General features: G+C 31.9%; 1 protein-coding gene across 3 annotated transcripts; it reads right to left on the reverse strand.

Moving 5' to 3' along the window:
• Positions 1–1,300: 1,300 nt before the first annotated feature.
• Positions 1,301–18,804, reverse strand: LOC139511276 (GDP-fucose protein O-fucosyltransferase 1-like). 3 transcript variants are annotated; one of them, XM_071297886.1, is made up of 9 exons: positions 16,983–17,042; positions 16,809–16,858; positions 14,786–14,904; positions 13,959–14,074; positions 10,792–10,915; positions 6,509–6,701; positions 4,437–4,632; positions 2,247–2,474; positions 1,301–1,492 (listed from the first exon to the last, which is right to left on the reverse strand). In XM_071297886.1, exons 3-9 carry the CDS (start codon positions 14,886–14,888, stop codon positions 1,307–1,309), a joined length of 1,146 nt encoding a protein of 381 aa, XP_071153987.1. In that variant the 5' UTR covers positions 14,889–14,904; positions 16,809–16,858; positions 16,983–17,042; the 3' UTR covers positions 1,301–1,306. The 3 variants fall into 3 exon arrangements, with proteins under 3 accessions (XP_071153987.1, XP_071153989.1, XP_071153988.1); XM_071297888.1 differs by lacking the exons at positions 16,809–16,858; positions 16,983–17,042 and adding an exon at positions 18,714–18,804; XM_071297887.1 differs by lacking the exon at positions 16,809–16,858 and having other exon boundaries at positions 16,992–17,066.
• Between the last annotated feature and the right edge of the window lie 3,339 nt (positions 18,805–22,143).

The raw sequence follows: 22,143 nt of genomic DNA on the forward strand, positions 1-22,143 counted from the left end.
TCTTCAAATCAAAGTGGTATTTTCAGTCTCGTACTAGATTATACATCATATTTATAACTAATAATATTTCAAAATTGAAAATCAGGTGTTTAATATCATTACTGAAGTTTCAGATTTTTATTTTGCAAGCATATTAAAAATCATTTCAAATTCTAAAATAAGATATTTTGAATGAATTTTATAATTGAACCATGTTCAGGATGTCCCATATCACTATAGTTAAACCTTAAAAAAACACCTTAAAAATAGAGAATAAACAGAAAAATATTCCATATCCCGAAACAAAGAGTCAAATGGTATCAAAAAGTGGACATATTACTTATCTAGGAAATAGAAAAATAAATTTCACCCTTAACCTATTTATAAAAAGAGTGACTTTCCCATATCCAGAATCTATACTGACCAAACAAGTATGAATGAAACAATTCTAAATCCTCAGTCCAAAGTTAATATAGCCATTAAAAAACAATGAAGTCAAATAATTTTCAAATAATCGGTTTGCTTTAAGGTTATAACAACATAAATAGGCAATCTGACAGAATTTTTTTCAACATATACAAGCATTCTATACATTTGTACTTTTATGATATGAAGAATTATCTCAAATAGTAACTATCTATACACATGCAAAACCTCATTTAATCTTTGAAATGGCCCTAACGTAATTTTGAATATTAAAATACTATTTTACAAGTTTTGAAAGGAAATAAATATTTGGTTCTATTTTAATTAAGGATACTTGCACATGTATTGAAGGTAATATACCATACAGAATCAAATCAATGTATGGTGGCAGGGGCGGATGCAGGAATTTTCGAAAGGGGGGGTGCTAACCCAGGGCAAAGGGGGGGTGCAGGGGGGGTGCAAAACATATGTCCAGATACAAATGCATTGATCGGCAAAAATAAAGGGGGGGTGCGCACCCCCGGAACCCCCCCCCCCCCCCCCCCTGGATCCGCCACTGGGTGGGAACAATTTTCCTCAATACTTATGCAACCTTCCTTTAGTAATTATATTGCACTATAAACTTTGGTCACACCATCTTAATTCTAGATCTTAACATTCAATGTTTACAAAAATTTCTCGACTAAATCTAATTTTTCATGTTCAAATTTTATTTAGTACATGCACTTGACAAAAAAGCTTGATGATATATTGATTGAAAAAAGATTTTTTAGTATAAAGCTATTGAATTTATAGAATAATGAACAATAAAGTAAATCTCCATTAGACCAATCTTTTTATATCCAAAGATATGAAAACAAAAATGGTGTGACCTTTCTGGTTTTTTTCTGATCTATTTTTACTACAATTCATCATGAATAGTTTTCTGTTTAAATGCCCAAAACTCTGATGGTAATTTTTTAACGTCTCTTTCTCTTTTAACAAAAGCTGTAAATGTTGAGAAACAATTTCCTATAAAGATGTCACCTCTAGCCATTAAAGCTAGATCTAGATGTGGGTTATCTTTCTTTGACTTTATAAACTTCACCTAAAAAAGGAGGAAAGAAAATCATAAAATTTTGTTTAATCTTGAACATCATATACAAAAAATTAAACAAGTGGTCAAAACCATTTGATATCAATGTTTGTTGGTCATCTATTGAAATAAATCATCCATTTAATATCAATGTTTGTTGGTCATCTATTGAAATAAATCATCCATTTAATATCAATGTTTGTTGGTCATCTATTGAAATAAATCATCCATTTAATATCAATGTTTGTTGGTCATCTATTGAAATAAATCATCCATTTAATATCAATGTTTGTTGGTCATCTATTGAAATAAATCATCCATTTGATATCAATGTTTGTTGGTCATCTCATGGAAGTAATATTTAGAAGGAATAACAACGACTAATTAGCATGTATTTATAGCATGCTGAGCTCTGTACTAAAGTCATACGATTTCATCCAATTATAGTCTCAGCGGTAAGACGCCTTTGGTTACTATCTGCGTTACCGCGGTTGTAAAAGGCATCTGGAATTTCTTATCAGTCACGTGGTTTTATCGAGTCCGGTAATTATAGCGCACCTGTGGGAAATCCTTAGTTTATTAATAACAAGGTAGCGCTGTATCACATAGAGTATCTACCTTTAGAAAGAAATCTTGTGGTTATGATTTTTTAATATTTTTCATAACCACAAAATCAAAGATCCATGAAAATGTAAACTAGTATCCGACTTACATATTTGATGACTTTAGACACTTTATATGACATGTAAACTAGTATCCGACTTACATCTTTGATGACTTTAGACATTTTATCTATTAAGTCTCTACTATCTGTTCCAATAAAGACAGATTTAGCTCCAACTTTTTTAACAGCTTTCTTTACTTGTTTGATGATAGCATCATCTGAGGGGTAACACATCTCTTTATCGGGTGTTCCATGCTCTTGTCTGTACCCAAAACACTGGGGAGCGGCAAACATCATTGGCGAGCTTGATAAATGGTCACAAGCATTTTGCTGAAAAATATACTTCATTATACAATATATGTTCACTGCCTCTGCTAACTTATGATCAAGAAACTTGATTTGCTACTATCAGATTAACAATTTATTTTACCAGCAAACCTTCAAACACAATACTGAGTAATGTTATACTGTTCAATTCATATACATCATTTGATTTTGTCACTTTTTATGGACTTCCTGTTTTGAATAGTGTTTTGGAGTTTAGAACTTTTTATATATTTTTTTATAACACTGTCATTTTCTGTTTTGAGTAAGTACACAGGGAAAATACTACAAGACAATCTATTTTTCATCTCTCTACAAAACAACTAAAAAAACAAACCACCTGCAATGTTAGTATTCTTGTACTTGTAACAAATTGGTATATTTAGGTCTTTCCACTTTTCTGAGGAAAGACCTATTGTTTTTCTTCTGATTATTTTTTTTTTTTTTTCTTCCGCCTAATTTTGTTCTTGCGATAAACATTTGTTTCGCAATATGTCGCTTAGATATTTGGTATATGATATCGAACAGTTTATGCACTTTTGAAATTTACCCTGCGTAAACGAATACTTTTCTTTGTAGGAGTTATCTCCCCAAACACTGTTTTCCTTGTTAGCGCATCTCCTTCGCAACCGTAAAAGATTATGACAAATTTATTTTACAAAATTGCTCGTTATATCCTTCGCATGATTTGTCCTATTTTGACCGAAGCGATATGACCGCTCCATATGAGAGTTATTTCCCCTTATGCATCTGATATAAGTGATATGAATTTCTATCTTATAAATCATAAGTGATAGAGACCTAGGATCTTTTGATTTGAGGTCCTTGGTCCCAAAAAATGAAAATTAGGTCAAGGTCAAAGGTCAAGGTCATATTCTAATATTTGAATTTGGCTTATTTTCACTTATATCCAAAGACTGTATAAGATATCAACAAATTATTTTTACTAAATTGTTAGTTGCGACATGTCGTAAGATGTAAATTTTGATTGCAAGCGTACGTTGAATGTAAAAGGGAGTTTTCTCCCCTCTTGTATTTAAAAATACGCGTTTGGTGATATAACTCATTAACTAAATATAATAAAGACCTATGGTCTTTTGATTTGAGGTCCTTGGTTTATGACCTTGAAACTGATCTCAAGGTCATAGCTTAATTTGACGTTCTAGATTTTGACCTTTGCTTTTATTCTATATGTATACATGATAAAGATATACAACTTTTAGAAAAAGATATCAAACCATTTAACCTTGTAAAAAACAACCGGAAGTGACCTTTTGTAAACCGGAAATAGCTATTTTTTTGTACTTTTTAATGTAAAAGTATATAGAACCAGATATTTTTGGAATCAGTGTCAAGTAAATATTCAAATATAATCGGAAGTAACATTTTTCAAACCGGAAGTAACAAATTATCTCCCTTATTTAAAAAAAATGTATGGAAACAATATATTTTTGGAATCAGCTTACTAGGAGCTATCATTTGACGATTGAAATGACATTTTAAACTTAGTTTCACAACTTTTCATATCAAAATATATTGTTTTGATGGAAAGACCTTCAATTGTTCTCTGAACAATTGGTTTTTAATTTTATTATGTTTTTTTTTTTTAATTTTAATAAACAAACCGACATATTTTGATGATGGTTTATTTTATGTGTCTTTTCTCCACATACAGACTGCCAAACTGTTTTAGGCTTTGTCTGACCGAAAAATAAATTTCACCATTTATACTATATTGTCAACAAAAATTTTGTCGGTCAGACAGAGTTTGGGATACAATGCCATGAGATGTGATCTTTAGTTTTTAATAGAAAAGTAAGACAACACATAACATATGATACAAACTAAACAAATTCTCTTACACATCTTTTTTATTCATCCTCTTAACTTCACACGGAAACATCGATCATTTTTACATAAATACAAATTTGTGTCACTTACAATATCTAAATGTATAAGTTAACTTACAAAATCTGATCCAAGTCTTAAGTGTATTGAGACAAATGGTCCATCAGGTAGATTCTTTTTTATAAATCTTTCTGCTTTTTTGTCAATACCATCAGACCACTGTAGGTATTTATGGAGACGAACATTGCCCTCAGAAACAGGGAATGCACCTGGGGCACCAGTAAATGCTAGGACTGGATACTTGTCTGCTGGGTATCTAAAATAATTATACACCACCATAAATAAGAGAAAGAAACTGTAGTTTGTGTCTTAAGATCCAAACTACAACTCCTGTATTTTAATTTCAGCTTCAATATTATAAATCACTGTATTCTATTCAAATACACACCAACATCAATCAATAATTTGAATATTTAAAATGCAGTTCAAAGGAAAACTGTAGCAAAATCAGATTGATACAGCCAAAGATGACTGTTTACACTATACTGTTTAGATGTAACACATGTACACCACAGTTAATCATATAGAAAGAATTTCTAAGCATGGCTGCCTGACAATCAAATGGTATAAAATATGTATTGGAATGGTTTATATTTAACAACCCATCTGAAATATACCAAAAATCATTGATTCTATTTCATCAACTGACTGGATATTTTTTTCCCAGAGTTATCTCCCCTTTATTGACAGATTTTAATTTGGAAGTATCTTTTGTTTCCTCTACAAAACTACAGAAATTCCATTTGAAAATATATCAGTATTTTAAAATTAAATTATTATTATCATAAATTAAAATGTGTTTATGTTGTTACAGCCTTGAACTACAGTGGCGGATCCAGGGGAGGGGTTCCGGGGGTTGGAACCCCCCCTTCTTTTGGCCGATCAATGCATTTGAATGGGAGCATATAGTTGGAACCCCCCTTTACTCTGGGTTGGGAACCCCCCCTTTTTAAAATGGCTGGATCCGCCACTGAACTATTGGTTGATTCAATAGTACAGACTGATCTGTCACATAGGAAGTTACATTTAACTTGTTCACAGTTTTAGTGTTGATACAGTTAAAGTTGTCTTATAGTGTTAATCAAACAGCTTTACATAAAGAAAAGTTGTTAATCATTTCTCTATTTGGGTTTGTTTTCAGGCTAAACTGTTTATTTTCTGGGACTGTCGTTTCCTATAAGTTATATGGTTCGCTACTGACCCCATAGGGATCCATAGAGGGTTAGTAAAATCCATAGGGGGTGAGGCAGGAGGCCGAGTCCCCTATGAATTTTATTCACCCTCTATGGATCCGTAGGGGGTCAGTAGTTAACCGTATAACGAATTTATCGGACGCTGGTCTTTTTCTGCGGCATTTTGTTGAAAAATAAACAATGAAACACAACAACATTAATAGATGACGTCGCCATTAACGCGTCATAAACCCCATATGAAACTTACTAACCCCATACGGTCTCATAGGGGGTCACCACGTGACGGCATTTAACCAATCACAACGTGATAGTTCATCTGTGGTCCGATAAAGTTCATTAGCAGATTTATAAATCATAAGGATACATGATTGACAATCTTTTTAGCTAGTAAGGACATATTATAAAAGCTGGTTAACATATAATATCCACAACAAATTTTGTTTGACACATATTGTCAAATAAGTGAGTTTAACATAAGATCAATAACAGTTTATTACAATTAACATAAGTTCAATAACACTTTATAACAGCTATAGGTAGGAACAAATATTCCAATGTGTTGCATATTTAAAACACCTTATAATGGATTTAATGAAGTCTTTATTTTTTCAAAACCATATTTTGTAGAAATTTTCCTCGTTACTTCTTTCCATGTTGACCTCAACTTAATAAGGTAAATACGATCAATGTATCGTAGGAAGATTTAGGGGGGGGGGCTCAGGGGGGCCGGACCCCCCCTTTTTGGACAAAAATTTGGTTGCTTAAATAGGGAATCACTGAAGCGTGACTGGAGCGGGCCCCCTCTTAGGTCTGTCAGTGTGCCCCCACTTATGAAAATTTCTGGATTCGCCACTGTGTATAAGTTACTGGCATCTCTGGACGTCTCTATCAAATTCAGAATTCCTATTAAAACTAATATTACTAGTAAGTTGAATATACCTTTTCAGCCATCTTTGAATTTCATGAGGATTATAAGAATCATATGTAAGAGGTCCATAAAAGACATTTTTATCAAATTCTACTTCAAACGTATCCCAGAATGGACCAAATGGATTGCCATCTTTTGCTGCACAGGTTGGCTCGTCTGAAGTCTTTTTGTCAACATAGTGGGTTCTGGCAGAGTAACAAAACACTGAAATAATAGACCAAATCTAAATATTAAGTTAATTCCAAATTAAAGTTTTAGCTATGTTCATACCTAGTTTATATCATAACAACCGTGAAATGTTTCCAATTTTTTTTTATAAGATTCTGGAAGACATGCCAAAGTTTTGATTTTAAATGGTAGATATACATGATATAAGCATCTATAGCAGATATTTCAAAAACTTGCTTGTTAGTAATATAACCACCACTATATAACTAAATTAAATACCAATATCACTCTATCAGGCTGATGGTTTTTGTTGTTGTTTGAATTGTTTGATGTACATTGTAGCTGACTGTAAAGGTCACCAATTAAAAGTCTCTATCTGTTCAACACAATTTTACAATTTTCACAGCTTTCTACATATTTTACCTTAAGTTTAACTTCATAGAAACCAGGTATATCCTGAATCGTACATGTATCAACTTTCTACATGTCAATTTTCAATAGATATTTGAAATCATCTAAAAAAGAAAAGGCCTTCCAAATAGAGGTACCACTAAAAATAACCCCTGGTTTTCTGGAAATCTTAAATTAGTATACTATGGAGTACATTAATCCTCAATTTTGAATGCAAACTCATAAACAAGTAAATTATAGCTCAAAATGGTCTTAATATATTTCTCTTTCACCAAAAGTTTCATTTCTGCCAATTTGTTGGTTAGTTTAAGTAAACAATGACATCAAATGCACTATGTTTTGTCCTAGTAGGCCTTCTTTCACATACATTCTAAATTTGAGGGAGTAATTGGTGGTGTGACACCTGTATGGCATGGGTTTTGTTTTAACTGTCAGACATAATAATGCATACCTTAAACATTTGACACATAAACTTTCATTGGCTGATTTAATAATAACAATACCTTAAAGAAGGGACAGAGTGTATCCAGATTCTAAGCATATACATGGGCCCTGTATTTTTTTCAGAATAAAATATTCCTGATTAGAAAATTCCAGAGAATTGTTGGAAATACAAAAATCTTATCCCACTTGTTTTTCAGACCTATATCACGTCAATTAATAATGGTGTCAATACAAACAACTTTCCTTTGTCATAGAAATTAGTGTTGGTGACACTGAGGTGGTATTCAAATTTATCGTATAATTAATAGTGCAAAATGTAATGACTTACAGAAGTCAAATCAATATCGTCATCTACCCACATAAACATGTCACTACCTCATCGGAGATACAAAAATCTTATCCCACTTGTTTTTCAGACCTATATCACGTCAATTAATAATGGTGTCAATACAAACAACTTTCCTTTGTCATAGAAATTAGTGTTGGTGACACTGAGGTGGTATTCAAATTTATCGTATAATTAATAGTGCAAAATGTAATGACTTACAGAAGTCAAATCAATATCGTCATCTACCCACATAAACATGTCACTACCTCATCAGAGATTTTTAATTCCCTAAACAGATGGTAATTAAATCTTGTCATGTTGAGGTAAATAAATAACGTGCAAATGATTAACACCTTTTTCTGTATACACAATCCATCACAGAGAGCAACGTAATGATGAGGTTGTTTATCACAGAGGTTGAACTATACTTCAAAATCGGATTTCAGTTTTTTTGGCAAACATTGTCTCAGTTTTTAAGGTTGAACTATACTTCAAAATTAGATTTCAGTTTTTTTGGCAAACATTGTTTCAGTTTTTAAGGTTGAACTATACCCAAGAATTGGATTTCAGTTTTTTAGGGCAAACATTGTCTCAGTTTTAAGGTTGAACTATACTTCAAAATTAGATTTCAGTTTTTTTGGCAAACATTGTCTCAGTTTTTAAGGTTGAACTATACCCAAGAATTGGATTTCAGTTTTTTAGGGCAAACATTGTCTCAGTTTTAAGGTTGAACTATACTTCAAAATCAGATTTCAGTTTTTTTGGCAAACATTATCTCAGTTTTAAGTTTGAACTATACTTCAAAATCAGATTTCAGTTTTTTTGGCAAACATTGTCTCAGTTTTAAGGTTGAACTATACTTCAAAATTGGATTTCAGTTTTTTTGGCAAACATTATCTCATTTTTAAGGTTGAACTATACCTCAAAATTGGATTTCAGTTTTTTTGGCAACTATTATCAGTCAGAGACATATATGTGTATATATGTCTCTGTCTTTTAAATAAACTTGAGTTTGACAACAAGTTTCAGTCATCCACAACAAAGATCCATTTATTGAGAGAGATTAATCCTTAATTTGGTTTGATCTACATGACCTATATTGTAAACATTTAAAATTCAATTGACATACATATTGTTGTGTTGTTCTGCCTTGTTTTTTTGTAATCTCTTGTCCTGCCTTGTTTTTTGTAATCTCTTGTCTTGCCTTGTTTTTTTTGTAATCTCTTGCCCTGCCTTATTTTTTTGTAATCTCTTGTCTGGCCTTGTTTTTTTGTAATCTCTTGTCTTGCCTTGTTTTTTTGTAATCTCTTGTCTTGCCTTGTTTTTTTGTAATCTCTTGTCTTGCCTTGTTTTTTTTGTAATCTCTTGTCTTGCCTTGTTTTTTTGTAATCTCTTGTCTTGCCTTGTTTTTTTGTAATCTCTTGTCCTGCCTTATTTTTTTGTAATCTCTTGTCTTGCCTTGTTTTTTTGTAATCTCTTGTCTTGCCTTGTTTTTTTGTAATCTCTTGTCCTGCCAAATTTTTTTGTAATCTCTTGTCTTGCCTTGTTTTTTTGTAATCTCTTGTCTTGCCTTGTTTTTTGTAATCTCTTGTCTTGCCTTGTTTTTTTGTAATCTCTTGTCTTGCCTTGTTTTTTTGTAATCTCTTGTCTTCCCTTGGTTTTTTTTGTAATCTCTTGTCTTGCCTTGTTTTTTTGTAATCTCTTGTCCTGCCTTATTTTTTTGTAATCTCTTGTCTTGCCTTGTTTTTTTTGTAATCTTTTGTCTTGCCTTGTTTTTTTGTAATCTCCTGTCTTGCCTTGTTTTTTTTGTAATCTCTTGTCTTGCCTTGTTTTTTTTTTGTAATCTCTTGTCTTGCCTTGTTTTTTTGTAATCTCTTGTCTTGCCTTGTTTTTTTGTAATCTCTTGTCTTGCCTTGTTTTTTTGTAATCTCTTGTCCTGTCTTATTTTTTTGTAATCTTTTGTCTTGCCTTGTTTTTTTGTAATCTCTTGTCCTGCCTTGTTTTTTTTTCCCTTCTTTTCTGTGCTGCTTTTTTCTTATTTGTTTATCCTGACTTTTTTACATCAATTGTCAACCTTCTTTTTTTGGCAAAGTTGCTCATCCTGCCTTTTTTGTTTTACTCAAAACTTTTATATTTCATAATAATAACAATAATAAATTAATACATGACATTTGAATATAATGAATGTGAATACCACAAACTACTCATTCCTAACAGCCTTCTTGAGAGATATGATATATAAATATATATATATATATATAGGTTATATAAAAATGTGAAATTGAGTTTTTTCATAATGTCTCAAAAGTGTTTTATAACAAACACAGTCAGCTCTTCAGCATAACAAATTATATAATCAATAGATGATTTGAGGAGGATTTTTATTTTTGTCATTTGAAAATAAATTTAGATAAAGCTGCAATGAAAGTTTTCATTATACTTCATAATTCGCTGTTTTGGAATATATTGCATTCTGGGTAATATTTTCAAAAGCATACACCAAAACATGGTGATTGGTTTAAAATGTTCTAAAAAATGGAAATTGAGCCAATGACGTTATGTTATTTTTATTTTGGTGTAGGAACAATGAGATTACCCATTAGTCCTTTAGATTCTGAAAAGGAGAATTGAAATACCAGGAATAAATTTCTATAGTTCTACACTTGGACAACAATGTTTTGAATATTGTTTAACTTTAACCAAGTAGGGTATTCACAATAGAAGAATATAGATATCCATGTGACAAGATAAGGATGTTCTAAAAATAAATACTAAAGTGAACTGTTATTTTCACAACTTTCAAGAAAAACAAAAACATGAAAATTAATGATCATGAAAATACGAAATTCTCTCTATTTTAACCCCTTGAAAATCTCCGAAGTCTCTGGATGACATTTTCCCAGTCTTTCCATTCAGATTTAGTAGGGGAACATTGGAACCTACCTATTCTTTCTCCTGGTGGCCACACAGTTGGTGCTAAGTGCTCCATAAATAATTCCATCGTCATCACCTTGTGAAACTCTGCTAGAGCATGAACTTTAAAGTATTTGTCAAACGGCACTTGGACCTTCAATGGAATTATATACATTAGGCACTTGGACCTTCAATGGAATTATATACATTAGACACTTGGACCTTCAATGGAATTATATACATTAGACACTTGGACCTTCAATGGAATTATATACATTAGACACTTGGACCTTCAATGGAATTATATACATTATTTGTGATAGAATAATACAATATTACAATCTGTTGATAAGAAAAAACAAACATTTTTAATAAATATGTTTATCAAGAAGTGTAAAGAAAAGCGGGTGTTATCTAATACCTTCTTATTTTCATATAAACAGCTAAATAAAAATATAAGGCAACCAAGAGGTCAATAATTTATTAGTACCTTCAACAATGAACAGGAACACACACTGTTTGTATTTTTAATGAAATGTAAGGGACTTAAAAAAATAACTTCATAGTGTAATAAACATGTGCTAGAAATGCAATTCTTTTTTTTATATACACATATCATATAATAAAATATAGTAAGAACTATGACACAAATGTATATAAGAATGTAATTAGGTGAAATAAAAAATAAATCTAGAATTTGAGATTGTTACTATAAGTTAGAAGAACATTGATTAAGGAACAAAATAAGCTAAAATTGTTATGAGTTACAAAATAAGCTATAATTGTTATGAGTTACAATATATGACAAAAATAAGCAAAGACCCATCGAAACAACATCTGATAAACAAATTTAATAATACTTTTAGATATTTGGATGATATTTTGGCTCTCAATAATGACGACTTCAGTATGTATATTAATGAAATTTATCCTGTTGAACTTACTTTAAATAAAGCTAATACTAACAATGACCACTGCCCTTTTCTCGATCTTGATATCTATATCACTAATGGAAAGCTGAATACTAAAATTTATGATAAAAGGGATGATTTTTCATTTCCTATCGTTAATTATCCGTTTTTAGATGGTGACGTTCCCTTGTCACCATCTTACGGTGTTTATATATCTCAACTTGTACGATTCGCTCGTGTATGTAACAATGTTTTAGATTTTAACGAGAGAAATTTATGTATTACTGAAAAATTATTACACCAGGGTTTTCGATATCACAAACTAGTCAAAACATTTACTAAATTTTATCATCGGTATAAAGACATCATTCGTAAATATAGCTCAACATGCAGACTTCTAATACGTTCAGGTATTTCACATCCAATTTTTTATGGTAATATTCTTTATAAAGCACAAAGGTGTCAGTATTCACCTCAGAAACTTACAAAACCTTTGAATAGACTTATTAAGAAGGGATATAATTACGATACTGTTGTCAAGTCATTAAAGATTGCATATTTTGGCGTTAATATTGAGTCACTGATAAGGTCTTTGCATCGGAACTAAACACATTTATTCTAAAAACAGTTGTTGGCATGACACGGGTTATGTTCTTCTCATATATGTTATGATGGTATGATACTAAACCCCTAACGGGAAGGATTTTGCCTGATGTTCATATGATGAAATCATAATCTTTCAGTCAGTTTAGTTGAAGTCTGGAGCTGGCATGTCAGTTAACTGCTAGTAGTCTGTTGTTATATGTATTATTGTCATTTTGTTTATTTTCTTTGGTTACATCTTCTGACATCAGACTCGGATTTCTCTTGAACTGAATTTTAATGTGCGTATTGTTATGCGTTTACTTTACTACATTGGTTAGAGGTATAGGGGGAGGGTTGAGATCTCACAAACATGTTTAACCCCGCCGCATTTTTGCGCCTGTCCCAAGTCAGGCGCCTCTGGCCTTTGTTAGTCTTGTATTATTTTAATTTTAGTTTCTTGTGTACAATTTGGAAATTAGTATGGCGTTCATTATCACTGGACTAGTATATATTTGTTTAGGGGCCAGCTGAAGGACGCCTCCGGGTGCGGGAATTTCTCGCTACATTGAAGACCTGTTGGTGACCCTCTGCTGTTGTTTTTTATTTGGGCGGATTGTTGTCTCTTTGACACATTCCCCATTTCCATTCTCAATTTTAAAAATATTGATTTTAAAAATATTGATTTTAAAAATGGCGGGAAAATACTCCCTCTGACATTAACCTTATATTTTATCATTTGCATGAGACTCAAATCAAAAGAAAAGAACTCTAGGATCTGCTTGAGTTTGATAATTGACCTTAAGTGAGCTATTAAAGTCTTTAATATATAAAGAAAATAATGTGTGTTTTTAATATATATCTATATAATAAACTTCCCGTTGAAACAGTGCCCTCTTTCTGTTTAATTATTTCCCCTTAGCAACAAAGTAGGGGCAATAAGGCCCATACTTGGCCTTAAAATTACTGCAAATTTAAAAATTATCATACATATTCTTAAATTACTGAAAACTTGACTAAGGTACAAGGTATTCAGAACAAACAAAACAAATTTGACATTGGACAAGTTACCATTGCAACAAATCATGACTTAATTTGCATATTTTATAAAATTTCGTGATTTTCCTTGTTTTTCATCAAATTTCAAGTACAATTTAGATCGAAAAAGTATGTGCACACCCAAGAAACAACTTTATATTTGGTGAGATTATGTCAATAGTTATAATAAAGATTCTGATAAATTATTTTCTTGTTTCTTGGCTGTGCACAATGTTTCCACAACGGACAAAAAGATAGAAAACTGCATAAATTCTGTATTTTTCATTGTTTTTGTGAAAACAGTACATATCATGAAGTAATTGTGACGTCATCAGATAAAAATCTTTATGCTTTTATATTTATAATTCTTGACCCTATGCATTTCTAAACAGTATGTGCCAATTTGAAAAAGTTATCAAACATTTTATTTTCTTGGGTCAAAACCAGGTCTTAATGCCCTCCCTAATTTTTATTCAAACCTGCTACTTTTATCCATCAGAGATTTTGTTATTCTTGAAATTGTTTGACTGCAGTGTATGATATTACCTAACCAATACAGAACTGCTAAATGGTATTTATACCCAATAATATGAATGAGGTGTGATTTTTTTTCAATTATTTTTTTTTAAATGAGGTGTGTTTGATGTTCTGTAAATAAATACATACTGATTTAGGATTTGGCCAGTGGTATTCAACCCATGGTGGTAGTATAAGTGTTCTGTCCAAGGATTTGGCAAAAGCTAAGGCACCAAGAAACTGGTCTGCCTGATTTCCAAATCTTCCTAAAAAATAAAAAGTACATCACGATTCACCACAAAAATCACATGTTTGTTTTTAAAAAGGAACACATGCATATACAACATGTACAGTGTGTCTCAGTGGAATATTTTCACATTGAATGATGATGATGGTGGTTGGTTTACTTTGAAATTATCATTGCAACTAAATTTTATAACTTTCATGAGAAGCTAAGAGAAGCTTAAATATGAATTAATATACATGTATATTCATTTATCCATTATATTCATATATTTACATAATTTCCAGTGAATAATGGTATATTATATACATGATATACATGTATACCAGGGTGTGCATAAAACAAAACAATACAATTCAGGGGCGGATGCAGGAATTTTCGAAAGGGGGGGTGCTAACCCAGGGCAAAGGGGGGGTGCAAAGGGGTGCAAAACATATGTCCCGATACAAATGCATTGATCGGCAAAAATAAAGGGGGGGGGTGCGAACCCCCGGAACCTCCCCCTGGATCCGCCACTGCAATTATGTTTTCTCCTTGAAACAGACGACGACTAAAAATATTACAGAAATTAGTATAATGATACATTGTAGATCTTATCTTAAAAAAATACTTAGAACAAATTGTAAATGATGCATACATTACTGACATTATTTTTGGTTTTGCACAAGATAAACATTTACTTATTCATGAAAAAAGATAAATATTGAAATAATTGATTCAGCTTACAACTAACCCATACAGGGACAATACATGATGTATCCTTTAGGATCTACAAGGGTTGATTTCACTGTATGCAATAGACATGATAGATACCAAACCAGTATCAAATTCTTCATCTTGTAGTACAGATATCTGAAAAGAGAAGAAAATATGCTTAAAAAAAAAATCCAAGTAACTAGCAGATACCATGCATTGCCATGCAAACATTAATATATAAGGTACATTTGTATATGTCCTAAATTATTATTTAAGTGTAATCATCAATTATCCACTACTTGGTTAACACATACCTGCCAACTGTCACTATTTGCCGGGGATTTCCCCCATGGAGGCTCCCAAATTGAAATTTTGAAAGAGCAATTGTGTCCACAATTTAAACAAAACAGTTAATTTTACAATGACTTTATTCTTATAAAAGTATGAAGAAGCCAAAAAACAACATTAAAATGTATATGCAGGCCCCCTTGAAGATTTTTTAGGATTATGACAGCCATCTTGCACGCAAAAATTTTGTATAAAGTAGCCCACCACCTTATTGCTGTGCTTATTCAACATCACCCTGCCATGGCAGAAATAAAATCAACTCAACCAGTCATGCATGGAAACTTCACACAATTTGGACAAATGTAAACGTATATCTGTATATTGCCTACATTAAAGTTGAGACGAATACAAACAAGACTAGTGGTATTCTATAAGATCATACACCAACACATAGCAATTTACCCTAAAGATCTTCTTGTTAAATCAGACAGTAGAACAAGACATAAACATACCAACCACTTTAAACAAATTCAAACAAATAAAGATTCTTACAAGTTTTCATTTTATCCACATAAAAGTCACCAATATGTGCTAATATTAAAATTTCAAGACAAGTGTTATTCGGTCATTACAAGTGTTATTCGGATAATAACAGTGTTATTCGGTAATTTGTGTTACCCTGTAAATACCTTTATTCTTTAAAAAAATTTGAGACTCTAATGTGCATGTAGGTGAATAGTCCTTAGTGAAATGTCTGCTTGCGGAATGTGCATGTATGTGAATAGTCCTTGGTGATATGTCTGCTTGATGATGTTGTTTAGTATTTGAATTAACCTAATTGAAGTTGAACCAGTTTTCCATTGAGCAGGTTGGGAACAAACCCTCTGTATGGTGATTATACCTGTATAGAGGGATAATCCTTCTATAGAGGGGTAAATTTATCCCTCTATAGAGGGGTATTTTTGTTTAGACTGGATTTAAATCAAAATAGGGCAGAATGGCATTCTCTACTTATTATGGCAGTAACCTGGAACAGTTGATGCACCAATTGATGTACTTAATTTAATATGCACATGCCCAGTTTGATGCTTATCTGACTAAATATAAAATCTATTGTTCACCATGATTGAAAGCTGTGATGATCAGGTAAATTCTACTCACTCATGCCTCACTGAACAGAATTTCTATTGTTAGATTTAACATGAAATTTAAAGGTCAACTATTCCTTTTGTTGTTGATCAGGTGTTCAGATAGGTATACAATAGATTGCAAGTTTTGTCACTTTAGCAGAAAACTGGTTATCCCAATTTTTAGTAAAGTGCATATGTTGATGCATATAATGCTAGAGATTATAGCCAATATAACTAGAAAATGCCATTCTGCCCTAATTTGCTTTAAATCCAGTGCAAACGAAAATACCCCTCTATAGAGGGATAATTTTATCCCTCTAAAGAAGGATTATCCCTCTATACAGGTATAATCACCATCCAGGGGGTTTGTTCCCAACCTGTTGAGGACCAAAAAAAAAAAAATAATAATAAAGACCAAAAAAAAAAATAATAATAAAGACCAAAAAAAAAAATAATAATAAATAGCCAAATAATGAAAAGAAAATATGAAATGACAAATGTACCCACACAAGAGACAGATTATTCGGTCTAGATATAAAGGAAAGTTAATGGTTTCCTGCTTAAACAGTTAAAAGAGATACATTTTTAATGATTTTGAATATAGACATAAACTTTCTTTTAATCATCTTTGAAGTGACCTACATATTTCTTCATGGACTTATTTGGTCTTCAATCTAATCTTAAATTATTCATTTATTCTTCAATCTTCAATCTTTGTCGTGATGACAGAGTAATCTCTCTTGTAAATTATCCTCTCTTGTAAAATAATTATCACAAATGTAGTTTCTCCTTTGTACTTATATATTGTAGGTGCATTTTATTTACAAAAAAACACGTCGTCTTCCTGCTCTAATTAACAACTTCCGGTTTAAACAGCGCCCTCTTTCTTTTATAGCATTATGTCCCTTTATTCAGAAATTTACTAAAACCTGTTACTTTTATCCGATCGAAGATTTTGTTATTCGTGAAATTGTTTGATTGATTTTTGCTTGCTTAAAGACCAGTTGCAGCTATAATGTATGGTTCAGCAGGAATGAGTATTACTTTTTACACACTATACAAATTCTTGCTTTTGAAAAAAAATCGCACGTCTTAGTTTTTTTACGCTATCCGCAATAACAATCATTTTTCCTCAAGGTAGATTAGCGAAAGGTAATTGAGTCACCCTCTTTAAATAAAGTCATTACTTACTTACTTACTATTGATCAAATTATTTTTCAAAATTCAACACTATATAAAATTATGTTGAAAATCCGGATTCAATTTTGTTCTTCATCTGCTTGACCCTACTATTGTTTTTCTCGTCTAAAATGGGGATCAGAATATATTTTAGGACCCCTTTTTGGAGTGTAATCATGGTTCGTTTCCTAAGTTTAATTGATTTATAAGACCCCGTTCACACTAGGACATTTTTATCGATTTAAACTAGACCGGTTCACTTTAGATCGGTTTAAGGGCTAATGTGAACGCATTGAATCGATCTTCAATCGGTCTAAACTAAAACACCAAAAGGGGTAGTTTAGTTTGAATCGATCTAAAGTAAACCGATCTTACTTTAGATGTGAACGCAGAGATCGGTTTAAACTAGTACGATTGAATCGAAAATAACGTATGCGCATGTATAGCGGCAAAACTATCTCAGAGGTTCGTTGTTTAACCCATATTTCTCTGTTAAAAGACCTTTAAAACAAGCTGTAAACATGTTGTTTTCGCCATAGCATAGATTTGCGAAATCTGTGTCTTCTTTTCTTATGTTGATTTTTTTCTTTGCAGGAACCGCAGTATTTCCGGCGTCGTGTTGTATAACTTCGTTGCTACAGTTTCTTTTCAAAATTAGAGAAAACTGCAATAACACCAATATCAAAATTTTAAATTGTGATTCAAGAGACACAATAACTTTATCCAATTTTTTTCCCAAGTGTGTGTATCAGTGTATCAGCACATGAATTTGATAAATCAGTTCTTTTTATACACAGTGTTTACAGTTTTGCGTTTTTAATTGTAGTGTGAACGCAGTGGTTCATATTAGACCGATAGAGATCGATATGATTAAAGATAATGTGAACGCTAACTGGTTTTATTTAGATCGATTCAAATTAGATCGATAAAAAAAAATGCTAGTGTGAACAGGGTCTAACTTTGCTTAAAAGAGTTGTATATAATATTTTACTGAGCCTGATATTTTGGTTATTTAAATTTGCCTGGCGTTACAACTTCACTCTTTTAATATGCTGAACAAGAATATAAAATACATATTTTTAAACGAAGATGATGCAGGATATTAAACAGGCAGTCAAGGCTAATTAATACAATATACATTTTCCAGAAATTTGTTATTCTAGACGATTCATGCACTTCGATGCTTATTTTACATAAACGTGGCCAAATTAAAAACTTTCACATAAAAAAAGAAAGAACAAACACTATTGAAACATTTTTACCGTTAAAAAGACCATACAGTTTGTTTTAATGTCCAATTAAATATTTCTGAAATAAAAATGATAAAAAAGTGTAACAAGTTAAAATATAAATAAATGAAAGCCATACCTGTCTGAAAAGGTTACAATTCTACTTTCTCCTTGACAAATATATATTTCTCTTTCGTTATAGCAGGTGGGTTTGTAACGGTAGCAACAGCTTGGACAAATTAGACTTTCCATTTGTTCAAGCGTTTAAGTATTTGATACTTATTGTACAATATTCACTAAGTGGTAAGCAGGTACAAAATGAAATATCAATATCCAAGATAAAAAAAAGTTTATGACGAATGCTTGCGTATTGTTGGTTTAATAATTGTCGTATGGACCCGGCCGACTTCCTAGTAAAAAAGGTTTTTGGAATTTCTTTCTGAGACGTTTTGCATAAAGCGATACAGAACCAAAATAACCGAGGACATAACATATGAGGTGTAGAAAAATTGTAGCGAGAAATTATGTTCCCCATCTTTCTTTAGAACTTGAAAAGGTGTCACCATGCTCACAGAAATAAGTATGCCACGTCTTTTTCACTATAACCTGGTTTGTACCGCTTATGGGCTATAGTTTTCTAAGCCAGATACTATCCACCTATAGCAGTCAATAATACTTTACCGCGTCATGGTGTGCCCCTTATGGACTATTATAAATCGGAACCTGCACATCTATTAGGAGAAAACATAATTCATAGAGATAAAACCTTCACAAAAACAGCTTTTACAAAAACTTATTTTCCAGAATAGTGACCTAGACCACAAGCTCATTAGGCTTTCGCCTTCCCAATATCGTAGTTAATAGTAAGATCATGTAATAGATCGTAATCAGTTTCATTCCGACCAAGCAAGGAACACTTTCTTTTTATTGCAATCAAGTATGAGAAACTCAAGTACTATCCGCATTTGTTACCATTTTTGTAAAAAAAAATCTATTCTAGTTACAGTGACCTTGAAATTTGATATGTTGCCCCCAAAATCAATTCTTATGTTTGAATTTCATTACAATGAGATAATGGAAATTCATGCAGTTACTATCCAAAAACCATTTCTCCAATTAGCAATCTATTTAAAGAAGCAGTGATCATGAACTTTGACATCCTGACCTCCAAATCAATTGGCTTCTCCCCCTTACCCACATTTCCACTTGTATATAGAAGTTTCATTCTTGCAAGAGGTACTCAATAATAGGTGTGAATTTATGGCTACTTTTCCTCCGCTCGTTACTCGTATACATGCAAAAACTATCATAGTAATGCTAAGTATATGATAAAGTCGTACACATATAAAAATAAGAAAATGTGTATACATGACATCATTTACCCCATATAGGATGTTAGGACTAAGTCTTATAACTTGGTGGTATTAAAGGATTTATTAGTCCTTTGATTGTCATTGTTCTTTTCTTATTGTCCCCGGTTTGCCTCCGCATTTCTGTTCTTGTTGTTTTGATCTTTTTCTTTATTTGATATATAACCTCAATTGCTTCTGACAGACACTTTTTAAAGTAAATTGAATTTCATAAAATGAAAAAATAAATGCTGCCAGAGGACCGGAGATCAACCCAAGTTTTAATTATAATTGGGTTTTGTGGACCGGAGATCCACCCAAATTTTAATTATAATTGGGTTTTGTGATGCTCTGTCTTTAGGTTTTTGTTGTAAATGTTGTGTTTTGTAAACTTGATAATCTTTTGGTTGTTTTTCGTATTTTGTATTTTGCAATGACATCGTCAGTTCGTTTCGTCTTATGACCTCTCTCATGAGTTAGAATACCCCCTTTTGTAACTTCTGCGGCGGTGCCTCTCTACTATAAGGAATTATTACAAAGAAATTAAATCAATTTAAATTTTCTTCCGCGCTTGGTAAACATGGATAAAATATCGAGGAGTTAGATACATGTCAACATTTAACCTATATTGATCTTGGCTTTACTAACTAAGATATATTTTTTCTTGTAATAAAACCACTCATTTATCTTAATGGATACAAGGAAGTACTATTTTTCTTTGTTCTAGTAATCTGGGGAATTCCCTTCAGCTAAAAACACATATATGCTAATTATTAGAAATCGTTTTTCCATTCAGGTAATTTAAAAACAGAGATTAGAATTGTTTGTTGTATGACTTGATATTGTTTACCAACCACACTTTATTTAAATCAATCATTGCGAAATGTCAACAGTGGTTGAGTTGAGAATATGCAACATCTTGACGGAAATCATTGGGTTTTAGAACGTATCTTGTGACCTTTTATAAACCGATTCATCAGATGACATATTGATAATATGATATCACAGATACGCGATTACTTTCCTTTTGTCATTATATGAAGACTGACTCAAGGGACGACCATGTCATAATATAGGTTTGGGGAGGGGTGTCTTTTTCTTTTCTTTTATCGTAGGAACATTTATTTTCAATGGTTGAGAAGAACTTTTGTTTGAGATAATCATGCATGAATATCTATTTTCAACTTTTCTGCTTTCCTTTACAACTATTTCCAACATTTTATGAATCAGCTAGGATACACGATGTTTATTTTTAAGCAAGCCTTGGAAAGATAATTTGTTACGTCGGGTCATCATTTTCAACACCACCCTATATATTAAATGGTTGCACGCTGAAACGTTTGTTAACGATTCTCGATACTCCCCCCTTTTCTCCTTTTTGAAAACAGCGAACTACAGAGTTAAGCTTGCAGTGAAATGTATCTATTGAGTTTTAGGGATATGATCGCGACAATGTTTTATTGATTTATAACTCGGTAATATCAAATCCGACATATCGGAGAAAAAGTTCAGTAAGTCTCTGTAATATGGAGACATCTTGTGATATGTATTACTGATAAGTCATTATCTATGATTGTACAATGTATTGTTAGTGTTCTGAAAAGTTGGATATTTATTATGTAGGCTAGATTACAAAATACTTTTGCAACAGCTTAAATAATACAAATCTATAAAATATAACAGTTATCCCCCTTTGTGCTTAATTGGTCTGTACAAATGTATGACCTTTTATATTGAGAGAACACATATCTCGAAGTGACTTGTGGTCGTCTAAGTTTATTACCCGTTATACATCTGAAGCCATAACCAAATGGTCCAAAAAGAATGGTAATTTCCGATATCGGCTTTGTCTACGCGATTTGCAACCTTTGTTCTATGCATAGAACATAGCCGATAATTTACCATATACAACGACATTACAACTTTTAGGAATTTTGGGTCCTTAATGCTCTTCAATTTTGTACTTGTTTGGCTTTATAACTATTTTGATCTGAGCGTCACTGATGCGAGTCTTATTTAGACGAAAAGTGCGTCTGCCGTATTAAACTATAATCCTGGTACCTTTGATAACTAAATACTACGGTCAAATGATATCATTGGTGATTTAAACAGTCCAGCAGGAATGATATCTACCAGTTACTTCGTACTCAAATGTATATGTTAATTGGTTTGTATTTTATTATGATACAACAACATCAAAGAACTAGTGTTTCAGTTTTG

This window comes from Mytilus edulis, chromosome 2 (assembly GCF_963676685.1).
Source record: "Mytilus edulis chromosome 2, xbMytEdul2.2, whole genome shotgun sequence".
In the NCBI taxonomy this organism is placed as follows: Eukaryota; Metazoa; Mollusca; class Bivalvia; order Mytilida; family Mytilidae; genus Mytilus; species Mytilus edulis.